Source organism: Heptranchias perlo, unplaced genomic scaffold (assembly GCF_035084215.1).
Source record: "Heptranchias perlo isolate sHepPer1 unplaced genomic scaffold, sHepPer1.hap1 HAP1_SCAFFOLD_44, whole genome shotgun sequence".
NCBI lineage: Eukaryota > Metazoa > Chordata > Chondrichthyes > Hexanchiformes > Hexanchidae > Heptranchias > Heptranchias perlo.
The window spans coordinates 2,892,235-2,914,173 of NW_027139453.1; the positions used below are offsets into that span (position 1 = coordinate 2,892,235).

The 21,939-nt window shown below is 43.0% G+C and overlaps 1 protein-coding gene across 1 annotated transcript; it reads right to left on the reverse strand.

The window, feature by feature from the left end:
• Window positions 1-1,145: 1,145 nt before the first annotated feature.
• On the reverse strand, window positions 1,146-2,048 carry LOC137312885 (probable G-protein coupled receptor 139). The gene has a single exon (XM_067979263.1). The coding sequence runs from the start codon at window positions 2,046-2,048 to the stop codon at window positions 1,146-1,148; it is 903 nt and encodes a 300-aa protein (XP_067835364.1).
• Window positions 2,049-21,939: the final 19,891 nt, after the last annotated feature.

The window sequence follows — 21,939 nt, forward strand, 5'->3', positions numbered from 1 at the left end:
AGGTAAATTAAACGGGACCAGCTGTGGGGCCGGCGAAATAACAGATGGATAAAGAACAGGTTAAAGGCTGAATGGGTCACATCACTGACAGAGGTTCCAGGGATAAACAGGGAGGTTGTAACAAAATAAGATTAAATAAAAAGATATAAACTCTGGGGTGGCATTTTCAGGAGCTAAATGTGCACACAGATTAGTAAAGTTTCAGTAAGATATGAGTGAGGTACAACTTAAACATTCTCCCAGTAGGAGGCAACTGGGTATTGCAAACCAAGAGATCCGTGAATGAACTAAGAGAACTGAGCTAATAGCATGTTAAAAAGGAACACGTGATCAATGTTACTGGGTGACAATATGGAACAAAATGCGAGTTATGAAAAGAACAGCATTCAAAGTATTTGTTTGGAGACAAAAAGAGAAGTGATCAACTTAATGGCACGCAGCAAGCGTTATTAGGGGCATTTAAGAAAGAAAACGATAATGAATCTAAGAGAGGGCGTGTTTAGAGTGTAAAGCAACATCAGAGCGTTTATAATGTGAGGGGGAACTGGGACTCTAGCACAGGCGCGATGTTGGCAGATGTTGGCAGATCCTCCTTGAGCTCTCACACAGACGCAGAAGGTTAACTGGTGATTTGATTGAGGTTTCTTCGGATTTTGAAAGGAATTGATGCAGTAGATCGAGAGAAACATTTTTCGCTTGTGAAGGGTCTATGACCAGGGGGCAGAACCTGAGAATCAGAGTCAGGTCATTCAGTAGAGAAGTTTGGAAAGGGGTGGTCGAAGTGTGGAACTATCTCACACTAAAAGCAATAGTTACTCGCTTAATCAATAACTTAAAACCTGAGATCGATAGATTTTGGCAGCAATGGGTATTAAGGGATATGGAGCCAAGGCGGGTAAATGGAGTTAGGGGATAGATCAGCCCTGATCTCATTGAATGGCGGAACAGGCTCGAGAGACTGAATGACCTGTTCCTGTTCCTATGTTCCTATGTATAGATCATGCTATCTTTGTCACATATTTCCCAGCGTTGTGTTTGTGAAACGTCGGGAAGCAGAGCCCGCCTGCTGGGACCCGCTAAACCAATCGAGGAGCACAGGATGGGATATGAGACGGAATACAGTTCTAATGCTGGGAATTCTGCCGCTATTGTCCTCGTTTAACTAATTTAAATATTAATTTGAGAGGATATTTCACTCCATTCTTCAGCTCCTCTCTGAATTTAGTCTGGGTCACTGCATAAATAAACGTGTTTGTGCAGCAGCTCAAAAGCAGGAGCATGTAGCTGGTTTGATCTGCGATAAACATCGGGTCATTGAAACCTGTGGAATAATAACGGTTTGTAATTTGCATTGATAGGGAAAATAAAACATACGTCATCCATAGCAGTATGAAATTGGCGGATATCGCAAACAATAAAATGATGGACTTTCTTCGGTTCTCCATCTCCGGATCATTGTGATTCGCATCACATTTGCTGTCCCTAAGCCTCCTGCGGACTCGACTGGCAGCCAGAATGTTTCCGACAGTCACAGAATTGAGCAGCAATATCAGGAATACTGGGAGCAGTGGAGTGAAACAGCGGTGAATCCATGTAAATGCTACCCATGCAGCTGAAGTATAACAATCTGGTTTTACACGACAGATCCAGTGTACGTTGTCCAATATAATGTAAGGTTCAAATGCAAAGTACCAGGGGATATTTTTCAAACAGAACAGCGGGCACAAAGTTCCTATAATCACGGCTGCAGTTTTCTCTGTGCAATATTTAGTCCTCAGCTTCTGGTAACAAATGGTTATAAAACGATCAAAAGTGAAAGCGACTGTTAACCAGACAGAAATGTCTGAGAGAGCATGGTTAAGGGCAGTTTGGAAAGAGCACACAGGGGTGAGGAACAGGAAGTTATTCGGGAAATAATACTCCTTAATCCGAAACAGTACCACGTCATTGATAATGACCAATAGATCCGCCACTGCCATGGCCACCAGGTAGCGGGTTACACATTTAGAGAGACCGCACTTTCCTCGGGACAGCATAACAATCGTCATCACGTTAGCTGTAAAAAGGAAACAAACAGAAACAGGGAATCACGCTTCAGGTTACAGCTAAAAATTCAGCTTCACAGTATCTTGTGTGAAACATACAGCTTATGAGAGTACATTAGAGTGGTGAGTAAATAAGTACAAATAAATAATCCCAGTAAAGAGGAAGGAATGAATCAAAGACATTCGCTGTGAATTTGCTCGGAACTGCACCCTCTCTGACGCCGTAAGTTCGCCAGAGGAGCAGTGTAAACCCAGCGCAGCACCAAGGATTGTTAATGCCATTGATGAACATTTGCCAAAAACAAAGCGAGATAATATGTTATATATAATTACAATCAGTTGTAAGTCAGAAGGGCAAATGAAATAATGGAAAGAAAACGTAAGAATATAGATTGCAAGTAAGTAATAAATCGTCAACTATAAATTGGGAGATAATTAATCAGTGCGGAGCAGTGAAAATTATGCCAGCTCAAAATGCGGTCAATGCAAAATGGGGACCCCGAAGGGTGATCTCAACTGGCTGGGTTTGGACCCGTGAGCAGGAGAGGGGAGTGGACCAGGTGGTGGTCGGAAATAGTTCGGAGTTGTCAGATTTTATTCTCAGACTGGAGGTCGTGACAACAGATTGCAGCAAAACTCTGCTGTCAAACATCATCATACAAGGGAACTTGGCAGGTTTGAACTCGACCAAGTTGCAGCAATTTCGTTTCACAAACCCCAGCTGAACCGTACACATGGTCAAAAGACTTTCCATCGCTGCAAAACCCATGTCTGTCATCGACAACTTCCACAGTCCAACACCATCTGGGGAAACTCCAACAATGTCCGCAAGGGGCAAAGGGTTAGTAATGAGCAGCAACGGACAAATTTATCTTGTTCTTTTATGCCTAAAAAACAAATGTACCCCCCAAGTACAGGATGCAACAAGGGACACAATCCGACCTCAAAGGGAAATGATGGCAGCAATCCCGAGATCGAATAATAGACCAGTGCAAGTGACAATAGAGGCTGTCGTTCAACCCGGTCCCCGGATTACAGTACAGACCAGTGCAATTGATAATAGAGTCTCTCGTTCTACCAGGTCCACGGATCGCAGAACAGACCAGTGAAAGTGACAATAGAGGCTGTATTTCCACCAATGGAAACAAAGTACCTGCCGAGATTCAACTTCAGAAAGATTGTCTGTGACATTCATACCTCTGAATTGAATCCATCTGTAATATCACTCCGACAAAAAAGCGTTATGAAGAATTTGTCTCCATGGTCTGGAATGAAGTAATTGAGGAAATTGTAGCTGCGTTCGTAAATAGTCTTCAAAATCTCATTATTCATTAATTGTGCTGTTGGATTGGAAAATTACAATGGACTCTCCAATATTTGAGAAGGGTGGGAGATAGAAACTATACAACGATATACCTGCCGCTCTAAAGTCAGTTGTGGGAAAATTACCAGAATCTGTTAATAGGGACAGAGTGACTGAGCACTTGGACAAATTTGAGCCACATGCTAGTGAAGAGAAACACAGGGTAATTCGGCACCAACGCGTGGCGAAGGCTCTGGTGTCGGGACTCAGGCTTTCGTTTCCTCAAACAGTGGCACTCCAACGACATAGGTAGGACTAAGAAAGAGGTTCTGCTGAGGGAGTTTGAGCTGCTATAGACTGAATTATAAAGCAGAACTACAAAGGTGATAATCTCTGGATTATGACATGAGCCAGGAACAAATTGGCACAGAGTAAATCAGATCAGAGAGAAGAATGCGTGGCTCAAAGATTGGTGTGGGAGAAGTGGGTTTAGGTTCCTGGAGCACTGGCACCAATACTGGGGAAAGAGGGAGCTGTTCCGTTAGGACGGGCTTCACCTGAACCAAGCTGGGACAAATGTTCTGGCAAACTGAATAACTAGGGCGGTAGAGAAGGTTTTAAACTAAATAGAGTGGGGGAGGGCTCAGGTGGGATGAAGTTTAGATTAATAAAAAGAAAAGAAAAGGAAGCAGTACAGGAAAGCGATGTGGGTAAAGATAAACAGAGTGTGTCAGGAAGGGACAGAGCATACAAACATAAGAGTGCACTAGCAAATGGGGCCTGGGTAGGAAAGAATGGTAAAAAGACAAATTTAAAGTTTCTTTATCTGAATGCATGCAGCATTCGTAATAAGATCGAAGAATTGACGGCACAAATAGAAACAAATGGGTATGATCTCGTGGTCATTATAGCGACGTGGTTGCAAGGTGACCTCGGTTGGGACCTAAATATTCAGGGTTATTTAACATTTAGGAAGGATAGGAAAAAAGGTAAAGGTGGTGGGCAGGCTCTGTTAATAAAGGATGAAATTGGTATAATATTGAGAAATGATCTTCGCTCAGAAGATCAAGGTTTCGAAACAATTTGGGTGTAGGTAAGAAATTACAAGGGAAAGAAATCACTGATGTGAGAAGTATATAGGCCCGCTAACAGTAGCTACACTGCAGGGCACAATACTAATCAGGAACTAAGGGGGGCTTCTAAAAAAATGTAATGCAAAAATCATGGGCGATTTCATGATTCACATAGATTGGACAAATCAAATTGGCAAAATAGCCCTGAGCAGCAGTTGACAGAGTGTATTCGCGACTGGTTCTTAGACCAATACGTCGGGGTACCAATCAGGGAGCAGACCATTTTGGATCTGGCAATGGCTAACGAAACAGGATTAATTAACGATCTCAAAGTGAAAGATCCCTTGGGAAGCAGTGATCACAGCATGATAGAATTTCACATCCAGTTTGAGAGCGAGGATCTTGGGTCTTGCTTTCAACTGGTTAAGTTCAATTTTAAAGTGTACATTTTTAAGTTTCTGTCAGGCTTCAGCAGAGAGAGCTGCTGTAGTAAGTAAATTGGTTAGCTAGATTAAACTGGTACCTGAAGGTGGGGCAGGGCTGACTCATCTGAGTCACAAACTGTAGAAATACAGGGGCATGTCAGTGCGACAGCACGGAGTGCGGCAGGACAGAGTGGCTTGCTGAGCGTTTGGTAAGTGTGGGAGTTCGGTGAAGTGGGGGAAGGAGGTGCTGCTTTGCCTTGCTTTTCCTAACTTTTTCCACAGAGCGGCAGTGGACCTGAGCGTTGAAGACTGAGATTGGGGAATAAAAGCAGCAGCAGACCTGCAACAAGAGAAAAGAACTGTGCAACGTCACAGGTGAGACAGGAGAGTCCGAGAGGTGAGGACAGTATAAAAGGAGAGACCGAAAGCGGGAGGAGAGTCTGAGAGTTTAAGGCAAGTCATGGCAGCACAGCTCGCACTCGTGATATGCTCCACCTGCACTATGTGGGAAGTCATGGACACTACCAGTGTCCCTGGCGACCATGTGTGCAGGAAGTGTGTCCAGCTGCAGCTACTGGCTAATCGTATTTCGGAGCTGGAGCTGCGGGTGGATTCACTGTAGAGCATCCGCGATGCTTAAACTATCGTGGATAGCACGTTCAGTGAGGTGGTCACACCGCAGGTAAAGATTTCACAGGCAGAAAGGAAATGGGTGACCACCAGGCAGAGTAAAAGGACTAGGCAGGTAGAGCAGGAGTCCTCTGGGGCCATCTCCCTCTCAAATAGATATTCTGCTTTCGATAATGTTGGGGGAGATGGCTTATCAGGGGAAAGCAGCATGAGCCAAGTTCTGGGCACCACGGGTGGCTCTGCTGCACAGGAGGGGAGGAAGAAGTGTGGCAGGGCAATAGTGATAGGGGATTCAATTGTAAGGGCAACAGAGAGGCGTTTCTGCGGCCGCAAACGTGATTCCAGGAAGGTATGTTGCCTCCCTGGGTCTAGGGTCAAAGATGTCACGGAGCGGCTGCAGGGCATTCTGGAGGGGGAGGGTGAACAGCCAGTAGTCGTGGTCCATATTGGTACGAACGACATAGGTAAAAAAGGGATGAGGTTCTGCAAGGTGAATTTAATGAGTTAGGAGATAAATTAAAAAGCAGGACTTCAAAGGTAACGATCTCAGGATTACTACCAGTGCCACGTGCTCGTGAGTATAGGAACAGGAGAATAGACAGGATGAATGCGTGGCTGCAGGGACGGTGTAGGAAGGAGGGATTTAGATTCATGGGACATTTGGTCCGGTTCTGGCGAAGTTGGGACCTGCACAAACGGGACGGATAAACCCGAGCAGGAACGGGACCAATATCCTCGCGGGGGTGTTTGCTGGTGCTGTTGGGGAAGGTTTAAACTCGAGTGGCAGGGGGATGGTAACCTGAGCGGGGAGTCAGAAGGGAATAAAGTTGAGAGCAGCAAGAGGGGAAGATCCAGGGGAAATTTACAATACAAATAGTACAAACAGTTGTTCAAGAACAAGTGAAAGGGAAAAGCCGTAGAGCAGCAGAAAGAAAGTGCACTTGAAGCACGAGAGATAAAATAAGAACGAGAAGGCGTAAGGCAGCAAAGCTGAAGGTCAGGCTCGGGTGTGTGGCCCAACTAAGAGTTCTATTTACAAATGCACGGAGTATAAGGAATAAATTAAATGAACTACAGGTTCAAATTCAAATTGGAGGGTATGACATGATAGATATTACTGAGACTTGGCTGCAGGATGGTCAGGATTGGGAACTAATTATACCAGGTTATAAGGTCTACATGAGAGATAGGGTAAATGGATGATGGGGAGGAGTAGCCTTAATGATTAGAGATGAAATCACTTCAATGATAAAGGGGGATATAACGAGAGGTAAGCAGCCAACAGAGACCTTATGGGTTGAATGGAGAAATAGGATAGGATCTAAGAATATAGTTGCAGTTGTATACAGGAGCTCTGGCAGCAGCTCTGAAGTGCTAGATTGTATAAATGCAGAGATTCGACAAGCGTGTAAGAAAGGCATAGTGGTCTTAATGGGGGACTTCAACCTTCACATAGATTGGGAAAAGCAGACTAGCAACTGTCAGAAAGGTAGTGAATTTCTTGAGAGTGTCCGGGATAGTTTTCAACAGCAGTATGCCCTGAAGGCAACAAGGGGGCAAGCCATATTCGATTTAGTAATGAGTAATGAACCAGATTTATTTAACGGCTTAACTGTGCGTGAACATCTATCCAATAGTGATCATGACATGATCGAGTTCAATGTAGTGTTTGAAAGGGAAAAAGTGAGTCAGCTGCTAAGATTCTAGACTTGGGCAAGGCCGACATCAATGGGATGAGAGAGAGACTGTCCACAGTAAACTGGGCAAATCTGTTCATGGGTAAAACGTCTGATGATCAGTGGGAAATGTTTAAAGAAACATTTGACGTGATACATAATTGGTTTATACCCCTGAGGTGAAAGAACTCTACTTGCCAAAAAAAACCGCCATGGACAACAAAAGAGGTAAGCGAGAGTATAAGGCATAAGGAAAGTGCATACAAAAAGACATAAAATGGTGCAGATCTTGGCGAATGGGACAGATACCAAGATCAACAAAGGGTCACAAAGCAGATAGTAAGGGCTGCAAAAAGAAAGTATGACATGAAACTTGCAAGGCATATCAAAAGCAATACGAAGAACGTTAATAGTTATATTAGGAATAAGAGGGTGGTCAGGAGCAGTGTTGGCCCCTTGAAAACTGAAAGTGGGGATATTGTCATTGACAATGGGGAAATGGCGGGCATGTTGAACAATTACTTTGCGTCGATATTCACAGTTGAAAAAGAGGATAGCATGCCGGAAATCCCAAGAAAACTGATATTGAATCGGGGACAGGAACTCGATAAAATTAACATAAGTAAAGCAACAATAATGAAGAAAATAAAAACACTAAAGAGTGACATTAGTGGAGCCCCGCAGGCATCTGCCTTGTGGCCTTAATTATTCACAATATTTATTAACGACTTAGATGAAGGCATAGAAAGTCTCATATCTAAATTTGCCGATGACACAAAGATTGGTGGCATTGTAATCAGTGTAGATGAAAACATAAAATTACAAAGTGATATTGATAGATTAGGTGAATGGGCAAAACTGTGGCAAATGGAATTCAGTGCAGACAAATGCGAGGTCATCCACTTTGGATCCAAAAAGGATAGAAAAGGGTACTTTCTAAATGGTAAAAAGTGAAAAAAACAGTGGATGTCCAAAGGGACTTCGGGGTTCAGGTACATAGATCATTGAAGTGACATGAACAGGTGCAGAAAATAATCAAGAAGGCAAATGGAATGTTGGCCTTTATATCTGAAGGACTGGAGTACAAGGGGGCAGAAGTTATGCTGCAGCTATAAAAAAAAACCTGGTTAGACCGCATCTGGATTACTGTGAGCAGTTCTGGGAACCGCACCTTCGGAAGGACACATTGGCCTTGGAGGGAGTGCAGCGTAGGTTTACTAGAATGATACCCGGACTTCAAGGGTTAAGTTACGAGGAGGGATGACACAAATTTGGGTTGTATTCTCCAGAGTTTCGAAGGTTAAGGGGTGATCTGATCGAAGTTTATAAGATATTAAGGGGAACGGATAGGGTGGATAGAGAGAAACTATTTCCGCTGGTTGGGGATTTTAGGAGTCGGGGGCACTGTCTATAAATTAGAGTCAGACCTTTCAGGAGCGAGATTAGAAAACATTTCTGCACAGAAAGTCTTGTAGAAGTTTGGAACTCACTTTCGAAAACGGCAATTGATACTATCTCAATTGCTAAATTTAAATCTGATATAGATAGCTTTTTGTCAAACAAATGTATTGAGGGATATGGGCCAAAGGCAGGTATATGGTGTTCGATCACGGATCAGCCATGATCTTATCAAATGGCGGAGCAGGCACGAGGGGCTGAATGGCCTACTCGTGTTCCGATGTTCCTTTGTTCCTATGTCTGAAACTATTGTATTGAACTTAAAGAAGGGCAATTATAAAGGAATGAGGGCGGAATTGGCTGAAGTGGATTGGGTAAATAGATTTGATGGTATGATGGTGGAAAAGCAGTGGCAAACATTTAAAAAATATACTTTGTGACTCGCAACAAAAATATATCCCTGTTCGGACGAAAGACTCCACAAAAATGGTGAACCAACCAAGGCTAACTAAGGAAGTTATAGATGGTATCAGTTTAAAAGAAAAAGCATACAGCATGGCAAAGATTACTGGTAAGCCAGAAGATTGGGAAAAGTTTAAAAAACAGCAAAGGATGACAAAAGGAATAATAAAGAGGGAGAAAATAAATTATGAGAGTAAACTATCAAGACATAAAAACTGACAGTAAAAGCTTCCACAAGTAAATAAAAGGAAGAGGGTAGCTAAAGCAAACATTGGTCCCTTCGAGGATGAGACTGGCGAAAAAATAACGGAAAACAAGCAAATGGCAGAGTAATTGAACAGAAATGTTGTATCTGTTTTCACATTAGAAGACACTGATATTATAACAATAGTAGTTGAAAATCAAGGGGCAAAGGAGAGGGAGGAACTAAAAACAATCACTATCACTGGAGAAAAAGTATTAGGTAAACTAATGGGTCTAAAGGCTGACAATTCCGCTAGACTTGATGGCTTGTATCCGATGATATTAAAGGAAGTGGCTACAGAGATAGTGGATGCATTGGTTGTAATCTTCCAGAATTCAGGAGATTCTGGAAAGATCCCAGCGGATTGGAAAACCGCAAACGTAACACCCCTATTTAAGAAGGGAAGGGAGTGAGACAGAAAATGGTAACGAAGGACCAGTTAGCCTGACATCTGTAATTGAGAAAATGCTAGAATCCATTATTAAGGAAGTAGTAGCAGGACTTTTGGAGACTCATAATACAATCAAGAAGAGTCAACATGGTTTTATGAAGGGGAAATCGTGCCTGACAAATTTATTAGAGTTCCTTGAGGAAGTAACGGGCAGGGTGGATAAAGTGCAAGTAATGGATGCAGTGTATTTGGATTTCCAAAAGGCATTCGATAAGGTGCGATATAAAAGATTGCTGCACAAGATAAGAGCTCATGGTGTTGGAGGTAATATATTGGCATCGATAGAGGATTGGCTAACTAACAGAAAACAAAGAGTCGGGATCAAAAGGGTCATTTTGAAAATGTCAATCTGTACCTTTTGGGGTGTCGCAGGGCTCAGTGCTGGGGCCTTAACTATTTGCAAAATATATCAATGACTTGGATGAAGGAACAGAGTGTCTTGTAGGGAAATTTGCTGATGATACAAAGATAGTTGTAAAATCAAGTTGCGATGAGAACACAAAGTGTCTGCAAAGGGATATTGACAGGTTAAGTGAATGGGCAAAAAATTGGCAGATGGAATATAATGTCGGAAAACGTGAAGTCATCCACTTTGGGAGGAAAAGTAAACAAGCAAAATATTATTTGAATGGAGAAATCCTACAAAATGCTGCGCTACGGAGGGTTCTGTGTGTCCTCGTCCATGAAACAGAAAAAATCAACATACACGTGCAGCAGGTAATCCGGAAGGCAAACGGAATATTGGCCTTTATTTCGAGGGGGATGGAGTGTAAAAGCAGGGAGATTATGCTACAACTGTACAGGGTGCTGGTGATATAACACCTGGAGTAGTGCGAACAGTTCTGGTGCCCTTATTTAAGGAAGGACATAATTACATTGGAGGCAGTTCAGAGAAGGTTCACTAGGTTGATTCGGGATATGGAAGCGTTGTCCTATGAGGAAAGATTGAACAGGTGGGGTGTGAACTCATTAGGGTTTAGAAGAATGAGAGGAGATCTTATTGAAACCTACAAGTTTCTGAGGGGACTCGAAAGGGTAGATGCTGAGAGGATGTTACCCCTCATGGGGGAATCTAAAACTAGGGGGCATAGACTCAGAATAAGGGGTCGCCCGTTTAAGACGGAAATGAGCAGTGATTTCTTCTCCCCGAGGGTCGTGAATCTTTGGAATTTTTTACCCCAAAAAGCTGTGAAGGCCGAGTCATTGAACCTATTCAAGGCTGAGTGAGACAAATTTTTGATCAGCAAGGGATTCAAAGGATATGGACAATAGGCAGGAAAGTGGAGTTGAGGTAAAAATCAGATCAGCCATGATCTGATAGAATGGCGGAGCATGGTCGAGGGGACGAATGGCCTACTCCTGATCCTATCTCTTATGGTCCTATGGTCTTGTGGTCTTTTGCAATAGGGGGAGCCTTTACAAACCGGATGGCCTCTACCTGTACAACTGTGGTGGGAGGTGGTTGGGGTGAGAGGTGTTGGCAGGCAAGATAGCTGGAATGATGGGGGAGGGTTTAACCTGGATGCGGGGGTGTTTGCGGTCAGTGTAAGAGAACACCAGTTAAATTGGAGCAACTTTTATGTGTACCAGTGAAAACACAAATCAAAGCTTAATGAGTCTAATTCCAATAGTGGGAGGTCAACAAACTAAAATTATTGATAAAGTAAATGGGAAAGACAAAAATCAGAAAGCTAAAAAAGCTGCGCTTGCATTAATAGAAGAAGTCTGATAACTAAGATGGGTGATCTGGAAGGTATTGCAGCGGTTCATAGATTGGACATTAGTTTCATTACAGAGACATGGTGGAATGATTCCAATCAATGGTATACCTATCTGGTAGGGTGTAAATTGTTTAGAGTAGACCGTGTCAAGAGAGAGGGCGATGGTGTTGCAGCATATGTAAACTCCAGTATTGAGGCACAAGTCAGAGAGGATATATAAAAGGAAAGTGCTCCTCTACTTTTCCGAGTTGCTCACCATTTAGAATATCCCCCGATTTATCTTTCTTAGTTCCAACATGGATGACCTCACACTTGCCCACATTAATCTCCACCTGCCATAATTTTGCAGCGCGTTTCCCGCCTAATATCCTTCTCTGCTCAACCGACAAGTTCTTTGAGCGGAGCGCCGGTGGAATAGCGCCACCCGGTGGGAAGGTATCTAACTGATCACCAAGCCAGTTGAATCGCAGAATGTCCGTGCCGTGGACAAGGTGAAACCCGAACTCAGGCCAGCCAAGATGACTTTAAAACTTGCTCAATTACGGAGCTGTATTTGTCGAACTTTCAGCTGCTTACCTCTCAGTGAAACGTCGTGTATTTATATTGAAACTGGTAAGAATATTGATAAATATGAGGCGGTCGTAATGGATGGTCAGAAAGTTCGGTGGGATATTCAATGGAATGGATTGTCCTCGGTCTCAGTGCGAGCACCCCATACCAATCAATGTGTACACACATGGCCGCCTGAATTGCCTGAGATGCAAAGATGTAGATGAAAGATTCAGTTCAGTCCTATCCACTGATCAACTTGAGCAGTTTTTATTGATTTACTCGGGGAGAGAATTCCAAAGATCCACTGCCCTCTGAATGAAGAAATTCCTCCTCATTTCAGTCATAAATGGCCGTCCGCTTATTCTGTAAGTATGCCCCCTAGTTCTAGGCTGTCTAGCCATGAGAATCAACTTCTCAGCATCTACCCTGTCAAGCGCCCTCAGAATATTATGTGTTTCAATGAGATCACCTCTCATGCTTCTAATCTACAGAGAGTACAGCCCCATTCAACTCAATCTCTCCTCAGCGGAACATCTCTCATCGCAGGAATCAATGAAGTGAAAATTCTGGCACCGCCTCCAAGAATATCCTTCCTCAGCTATGGAGACCAAAACTGTACACATTGCTCCAGGTGAAGACTCACTAAAGCCCTGCACAACTTCAGTAAGATTTCCTTACTCTTGTAATCCAACCCCCTTGCAATAAAGGCCAACATGCTTATTGTTTGCTGGACCAACATGTTTATTTTCGAGTTCCTTGTACGAGGACATCCAAATCTCTGTGAACACCAACATCCAATAAATTCTCATCATTTAAAAAATAATCTGTTTTTCTATTCTTCCTACCAAAGTGAGTAACCTCACATTTCCCTCCATTGTACTCCTTCTAACACCTTCTTTCCCACTCACTTAACCGGTGTATATCCCTTTGCAGACTTTTTGTATTCTCCTCACAGCTTACATTCCCAACTAGCTTTGCATCATCAGCAGACTTGGATACATTACACTCGGCCCCTTCATCTAAGTCATTAATAGAGATTGTAAATAGCTGAGGCCCAAACACCGACCTTTCGACACCCCACCAGTTACAGCCTGCCAACCTGTAAATGTCCCGTTCATCTCTGCACTCTGTTTTCTGTCCGTTAAGCAATCCTCTATCCATCGAAACACAAACATAGAAACATAGAAAATAGGAGCAAGAGTAGGCCTTTCGGCCCTTCGGGCCTGCTCCGCCATTCAAAATGATCATGGCTGATCGTCTAACTCAGTACCCTGCTCCCGCATTTTCCCCATATCCCGTGATCCCTTTAGCATGAAGAAATATACCGATCTCCTTCTTGAATACATCTAATAACTTAGTCTCCACTGCCTTCTGTGGTAGAGAATTCCACAGGTTCACCACACTCTGAGTGAAGCAATTTCACGTCATCCCGGTTCTAAGTGGCATACCCCGTATACTGAGACTGTGACCCCTGGTTCTGGACTCCCCAGCCATCGGGAACATCCTCCCTACATCTAGTCTGTCTCGTTCTGTTAGAATTTCATATGTTTCGATGATATCACCTCTCATTATTCTAAACTCTAGTGAATATAGGCCTAGTCGACCCAATCTCTCCTCATACGTCAGTCCTGCCATCCCAGGAATCAGTCTGGTAAACCTTCGTTGCACTCCCTCCATGGCAAGGACATCCGTCCTCAGATAAGGAGACCAAAACTGCACACAATACTCCAGATGTGGTCTCACCAACTCCCTGTATAACAGCAGTAAGACATCCCTGCTCCTGGACTCGAATCCTCCTACTCCCACCAGTGTTTTCTACTCCTTGTTAAATCTTTCTTCCACCCAAACTGATTCTACTTCCTGTTCTTCTGAACCAAGATCCATTCTCTCCACTGTCCTCATGTCATCCTTTATTATCAGATCGACACCCCTTCATTTGCTACTCTGCTTTCGGAACGTCAAGTTCCATGGAATATTTCATTCCGAACCTTGGTCACCTTGAAATCATGTTTCTCTAATGGCGATTAGGTCAAACCATTTTATCTCTATTTGTGCAACTAATTCGTCTCTCTTATTAAGAAGCTCCGTACATTCAGATAAAGAACCTTTAATTTTAACTTTTTATCATTTCCTAAACTTTGAACTTATTTTTTGATGCGTTAATGGAACAGCTCCCTCTTTCGATAGTACAGTTGCCAATGTTCAATGAATTGAAACCCTTGTCTCCCACATCACTCTTTGAGCCACGCATTTAACTCTTTGACCTGTTTGTCCCTATTCCAATCTGCACGTGGCTCAGGTAGTATTACAGAGATTATCACCTTTGAGATTCTGTTTGTTAATTCAAACCCTAACTCCTCAAATTGCCTCAGCAGAACCTCATTCTTCTTTCTACCTGTGTCGTTGGCTCCTACATGGACCACGGCAAATGAATCCTCCCCCTCATGGCCTAATTTATTCTCCAGCCGCGAGGAGATATCCATAACCTTGGCAAACGGTTGGCAACGCATCCCACGGGAATCTCGGTCGCGGCTGCAGAGAACTGTGTCTATCCCCCTGAATATAATATCCCCGACCACTACAACATTCATTTACTCCCCCGACTTGAATGGCCTCCTGTGCCACAGTGCCGTGGTATCTTTGCCCATCCTACCTGCAATCTTTGCTTTCAACCTTAAAGGTAGCAAGTGCCTTGTACCCGTAGGACAAGGTCAAATGCTGTGGCTCCTCCAACATTACATCCAGGGTCCCCATAACAGCCTGACTCGCAATCACACCCTCCTGTTTTTGACCACTGAACGAATCTAAACTACAACCTAATCTAAGGGGTGTGAATGTCTCCTGGATGAAAGTGTCCAATTAACTCTACCCTTTCCGGATGCATTGCAGTGTCTGCACCTCGGACTTCAGCTGAACAACTTTGAGCTGAATCGCCTTGAACTGTGGACACTTACCACATATGTGGTTGCCTGGGATCTCTCTGATCTCCACAAACTCCCACATGCTGCTTTTCCATTCACTTAACAGAAATACAGTGTTCATAACCTGACAACAGCCCACTGGCTGAATATTGCTCACATTCTGAATTACAGCCGCATCAACTTGAAACATTCAATGTATTTCGTTGGAGATTAAAAACACATTATAACATCAATTAACATATCACACAAGAAAGATGGAGGAAAGGGAGGTGGTGATATTCTCTGAATTTCTGACACTCACCCGAAATCAGCCAATGAATCACTTCAGGACAAATACAGCAAACGGCCAGACCCGCAAGAGCAGCAGTGACACAGTGAGACCCGGATTTATACGAACAGGAACCGGTTTCTATGATTTACCGGGAACTCGAAGGGTTCCAAGATTAACACAGGAATTAATTTGCACCTCTAAAGGTTTCAGTTACTCTGGAAATGGACATACGATGAATGCAACTCTCATTTCAGAAATTATGGCTCATGGTCCTAGATACGGGATATAAGGACATAGGAACAGGAGGAGATCATTCAGCCCTACGAGCCTGTACCTCCATTGAATTAGATCATGGCGGATTTGTAACCGAACTCCATTTACCCACCTTTGCTCCATATCCACTGATATTCTGACCCAACAATGATCTATCGAACTCAGTGCTCATTTCTAGATTTCCAGAATCCTTACTGTGAAAAAAATGTTACCTTATTTCACTCAAAAATGGCCGAGCTCTAATGTTAAATTTAACCTCTTCTTCAGGACCCCACCATAGTAAATTGTTTCTCTGCATCGACCTCATCGAATCCCTTTACCATTTTAAATACCGAGATCAGATCATCCTTCAACCATCTAAACTCACGGAAATACAACCACGCTCATGCAACCCGGCTTCATAATTGAACCCTGTCAGCCCCGGTATCATTTTGATGAATCTGTGTTGCATCCCCTCCAAGGCCAATATATCCTTCCTGAGATTCTGTGCCCAAATCTAAAAAGAGTGCTCCAGATGTGGTCTGACCAAAGCTCTGTACAACTGAAGTAGCACTTCCCCACTTTTCAATTAAACCCCCTGGCGATAAAAGACAACATTCCATTAACATCGACCCCTACTTTCTGTCTCCTATCTCACAACCAATTACCGACTCATGTCACAATTTAACTCCAATTCTAGACGTTCGCAATTTTGCAAATGTTCTCTTGAGCGAAAACTATCAAAAGCACGGAAATAATTGACATTGTAGCATAACTTGAGAATGTGGAGTTAGGGGTATATAACATTTCACACAGTACTGAAGATATTCTCAGATAAAATTACACCAGCTGACAGCACGTTCAATGATTGTAACAGATTGGAGCTTTTGCTGGACATTACAAGTACCTTATGATCCCAATGAAAATATCACAAAAGGAAGGTGGAGGGAAACGCAGATTTGATATTCAATGAAATTTTGACATTGAGAGAGAAACAGTAACACAAATGCTTCAGAATAAACAACAATTTATCGGACACATAACAAGAACATTGATTTACTTAAACCCTGATTCATAAAGTAAGTAATTGTTCTGAATCAAACATCAAACACCACCTGGAGAACAGGAACACGGCGAACGGATATACAATCAATTAAACTTTATTTGTGTCTGAGAATTGATGGTGACTCTGGGTGCGGTACACCGAGCTACAACTGACCCTGTGAGTTGATATATTCAGAGAAACACTCATTAATAGAGGCGCGAATTTTCCAGTGGGAGTATTAGGCTGCATTGACATTGAGACTGGTGACAGTCAGAGGGACAGTCAGGCAACTCACTTCACTCGGTTCTTACTGAGCAACATCTTTAAACAGACTTCACAGTTTTATAATCAAACAGCCGAAATATTGATGGTTTATTCCGATCACAGGTGGATGGAGGAACAGGTGATGAAGGGATATGGGGACAGGGCGGCAAAATGCGATCAGAACAATCTTCTCACTCTAAGGATCTGAGTGATATTAAAGGTGAATTTGTATCGAGCAGCGTTTTGACCGGGCGGACAGACTTGCTAAAAGTGCAGCAGGTGTATCAACCTGCAAGTGAGTGATCTAACTGATAAAAGTGTCCGGTTAGTATAAAGGGGCCATAACCCGGCATATAATCGTTGTTATGGGTAAAATACAGGTGGTGGAGGATGAAACGGGTTTCTCAAATCGGGTCAAACCCAGGACAGTTTCATGGAGCGCCGCTCCGCGGTTTCAATCGCTCTATCACTGCATTGGATTCCCAATCTCACCTGTATCGTGACAGAAAGGGGTCTGACATAAACTAGCTGCCTCCCACCGGCAGAGGGCCGCAAAATGCCGGCCCGTTGGTTGAAGGGGTGGCTGATTTCAGGCTGAGAACCGTTCATGGGAGAAGATCAGGGGGAGAATCAGTGTTCGACGTGGAGCACAAACCCACCCTGGGAATGGATTGTGATCACCAGGAATAATATCAACACTTTGGTGGGAAAAGACCGAAAACAGTCTGAAAGTTCTGATTAATGGGATTGAACAAATCCCACTCCTGATTGTTCGGATTCACAGTAATATGTCCAGGTTTAGAACGGATATGAACGAGCGTTAGATCAGCGGAAGGAGGGGAGGAGAGGGAGTCTGTTATATGTCCAGTTCTTGAACGTATATTACCGAGTGTTAGATGAGGGGAAGGAGCAGAGGAGAAGAAATCTGTTATATGTCCAGGTATTGAACGGATATTGCCGAGTGTTAGATGAGGGGAAGGAGGAGAGGAAAGGGAGTCTTTTGGGACCACGGGAAATAACTTTAAATCTAAATATATCCACTGTATCACAAACTGCAAGGATTCTCAGTTAAAATGCATCAATTTGAAACTCATTTGATGATCAAAATAAGCTGCAGCTTTTGATGGAGATGAACAATAACATTATACTGTCAATAGAATGATCAGTCAAGGAACAAGATAGAGCGGGAAATACAGTCACTGAATTTCTGCCTTTGATTTAACTTGGAAATAACACAGTGAAATAAGGACAGTTACCGAGATAAGAGTCGTAATACGGTTAAATTCTGAATCATACATTTAGGAAATGAATATAATAACTTACCGGGGACTCCAATGGCTGCTATAATCGGATAGTAAATCATTACTGTCTGTATAATTGGCGGTAACACGGTAAATGGATACACGGTGAATGGAACTCTCATTCTGTCAGAGAAGTGATGGTGAATCTTGACGCTGGACACACGGCTCCAACTGACTCTGTGAGATGAGAGATTAAGAGAAAATCATTATTTATAATCGAGGGAAACATCCAGTGGGATCAGGGAACAGCAGCATTGACATTACTTCCAGTCATTCGGACAGCCCCCAATTCCCTTCACTGTGATGTTTGTGCTGCACTAATTAATTCCAAAGGATATTGCAAGTATTTTCAAATGGAACAGCCCAACGATTGGTGCAATATTATGTTCATATTTCTATCTAACAATATACAGTAAGCCGGACTCTGACAGCATCACTGCAACACGTTAAACAGAACGAGGTTCAATTTCCAACCTGTTTTGTGACACGGTTCACTCCTGTCGATGCACCGACTCAATACCAAGAATTCTCAAACATGCTTCAAGGGTTTGCATTGCTTCCCGCGATGAAAACACGTGGTATCATATTGTCATATTATGTTTCAGCACTGGAGGAGGCCATTCGGCCCATTGTTCCTTTGCCGGTTCTTTGAAAAAGCTATCCATTTCGTCCCATTCCCCTATTCTTTCCCCGTACCTTTCTATATGTTTTCATTTCAAGTATTCATCCAATTCCCCTTTTTATAGTTACGATTGAACCCGCTTCCACCACCCTTTCAAGCACTGCTGTTAAGACCACTAAAACTCGCTGTGTAAAATAAATGTTTCCTCATGACCGTTCATGATTTTGAACACCTCTATGATATCTCCCCTTAGCCTTTTTTGTTCGAAGGAGAAAAACCCCGGCTTCTCCAATCTCTACACATAACTGAAATGCATCATCCCTAGTATCTATTAAATCTCTTCAGAGCCCTCTCTAAAGCATTGACATCTTTCCTAAAGTGTGGTTCCCAGAATTGAAAACAATATTCCAGTTGCGGCATTACGGGAGTTTTCTAATGGTTTGGTGTAACTTCCTTAATTTTGAACTTGATGCCTCTAATAATAAAGCTCAGGATCCCCTATGCCTTTTAATAGCCTTCTTAACTTGTCCTGCTACTTTCAAATATTTGTGTATGTGCACATCGAGCTCTCTCTGTTCCTGCACCTCTTTGAAATTGTACCATTTAGTTTTTATTACCTCTCCTCATTCTTCCAACCAAAATATATCCCCTTGCACTTCTCTGTGTTAAATTTAATCTGCCATGAGTCTGCCCATTTCACCAGTCTGTCTATGTCCTCCTGAAGTCTGCTGCTATCCTCCACATTGTTTGCTACATTTCCCTGTCATCTGCAAACTTTAAAATTATAACATCCATACCGATGTCCAGGTCATTAACATATATCAAAAAGAACTGTGGTCCTAATACTGACCACTGGGGAACACCACTGTATACTTCCCACCAGTCTGAAAAACTAGCGTTCACCACTACTTTCTGCTTTCTGTCTCTGAGCCAATTTTGTATTCACGCTGCAACTGTCCCATTAATCGCACGGGCTTTAATTTTGGTAATAAGTATATTATGTGTTACTTTATCAAATTCCCTTTGAAAGTCCATTTACACAACAACAATTGCACCACCCTTGTCAACCCTCTCCACTATTTCATGAAAGAACTTAATCAAGTTAGTCAAACACGATTTCCTTCAACAAATCCGTGCTGACTTTATCTTATTAACCTTTTCCAAGTGATAATTAAGTTTGTCCCAGATTATTGGCCCTAAATGTTGCCCCATCGCCGACGTTAGGCTGACTGACCTGTAATTGCCTTCTTTTCCCCCTTTGTGATCAGACGTGTGACAGATGTAACGTTTTCCTTTCGTTCCTCAGCCATGCTATCTGCCTCCACAAGAACATCTCCTTTTATTGTCCCTGATCGGTCCCACCCTTCCTTTGACTTCTCATATTTATACAATTATGAGACTTTTGTCTTCCCTTTTATGTGAGCCACTAATCTATTCTCATATTCTCTTTACCCCTCTTATTCCCTTTTTTAGATCTCCTCTGTACTTTCTGTATTCAGCCTAGTTCTCTACTGTTTTATGAACCTTACATTTGTGATAAGCCTCCTTTTTCTGTTTCATTTTAGTCTCCGTATCTTTAGTCATGCGTGGATCTCTCGCTTTCCATGCCCTTCCTTTCTACCTCTCAGTGATGTGTCCACTCTGTACCGGAAACCAACTCCTCCTTGACCTTCCCCGTAATTATTGTAAACCTAATGATATTATGATCAGTGTTCGCCAAATTCTGCCCCACTGTAAAATGCTCCACCTGCCCAACTTCATTCCCCAGAACTAGACCCTGCATTGTATTCTTACTCGGTGGGCTGGAAACACCCTGTCCCATAACGTTATCTTGTACACATCTCAGGAACTCCTTCCCCACTTTGCCCTTTACACTCTTTACTGTCCCATTCTATATTGGGACAATTGAATCCCCCGTTATCAGAACTCTATAGTTCTTGCATCGTTCTGTAATTTGCCCCCAAATTTGCTCCTCTATCTCCTTCCCACTATTTGGTGGTCTACAGTTTACATCCAGTTGCGTAATGGCTTCTCTATTGTATCTTAATTTTAAACAAATAGTTTCTGTCTTTGAACTCTCGACTACATCATCCCTTTCCAGTGCTATGTTAGTGCATTCGATCAATACTGCCTCTCTTTCCTTCACTTCCCTATCTTTCCTGAATGCCTTGTGGCCGGGAATATTAAGTACACTGTCCTCCCCTTCATTGAGCAAGGTGTCTGTTATTGCCACAAAATCATAGAACCATTAAGCGACTTGAGCCTGCAGCTCACCAACCTGCTTTGCCACGCTACGTACATTTAGGCACATGCACTCCAAACTCATCTTAGACTGCTTTGGATTTGACCTTGTCTGATATCTCCTGTTTCTGAACTCTCTTTTAAACTAGTGTTATTTGACCTTCCCAATCCTCTGTGTTCTTTGCTTCTCCCCTCCATTGTTTCCTTCTGATGCTCATGCCCCTGCCAATTTGGTTCAAACGCTCCACCACTTCACTAGTTAGCCTCCCCGCGAGGACATTAGTCCCAGCTCTGTTGAGGTGCAACACGTCCATTTTGAAAAAATCCCTCCTGCCCCAGAACTGATCCCAATGTCCCAGGAATCTGAAGCCCTCCCTCTTGCACCATTTATCCATCTGCTTGAATGTGGCCGTTCAGGCTCTTTATTCAATTAGGAATTTATGTCTTTCGGGCGGGAAGACATAAGGCTTTGCTCGAACACCTCAGGTGGACTAATGTAACCATAGACAAGGGCTTGAAATAACGTCGATTTCATTGAAATGAAGAACTTTAACGGTTACAGATGATGATGAAACTGACACCTTTCTATTTGAAGAGCGCTACCCGAGGTATCGGGACCTGGACGATATTGGAATAGGTTGTGACAAGTATGAAGCAGAAGCTCTACGGAAATCCACAACCCCAGGAGTCTGTGGGCTGCGGTGGGGATTCCAGTTTCTGCTCCGTTCATTAATTTCAATTATTATCCATTCCAGAGAGTTTCACTTTGATGTTTTCTGTGGTATTATAATAGTTCACGCCAAGGACAACATGAACATTAGGAACAGTAGGAGGCCATTCAACCCGTCGGGCCTGTTCTATCATTCGGTTAGATCATGGCTGATCTTCGCCTTAAATCCATTTTCCCAACTTTGCTCCCTATCCCTTGATACCCTTAACTAACAGAAATCTATCTATCTCAGTGATGATAACTGCAATTGACCCTCGGACTCGACAGTCTACATGGGCCGGAACTGTTTTACACCCGACCATTTCTAACAGA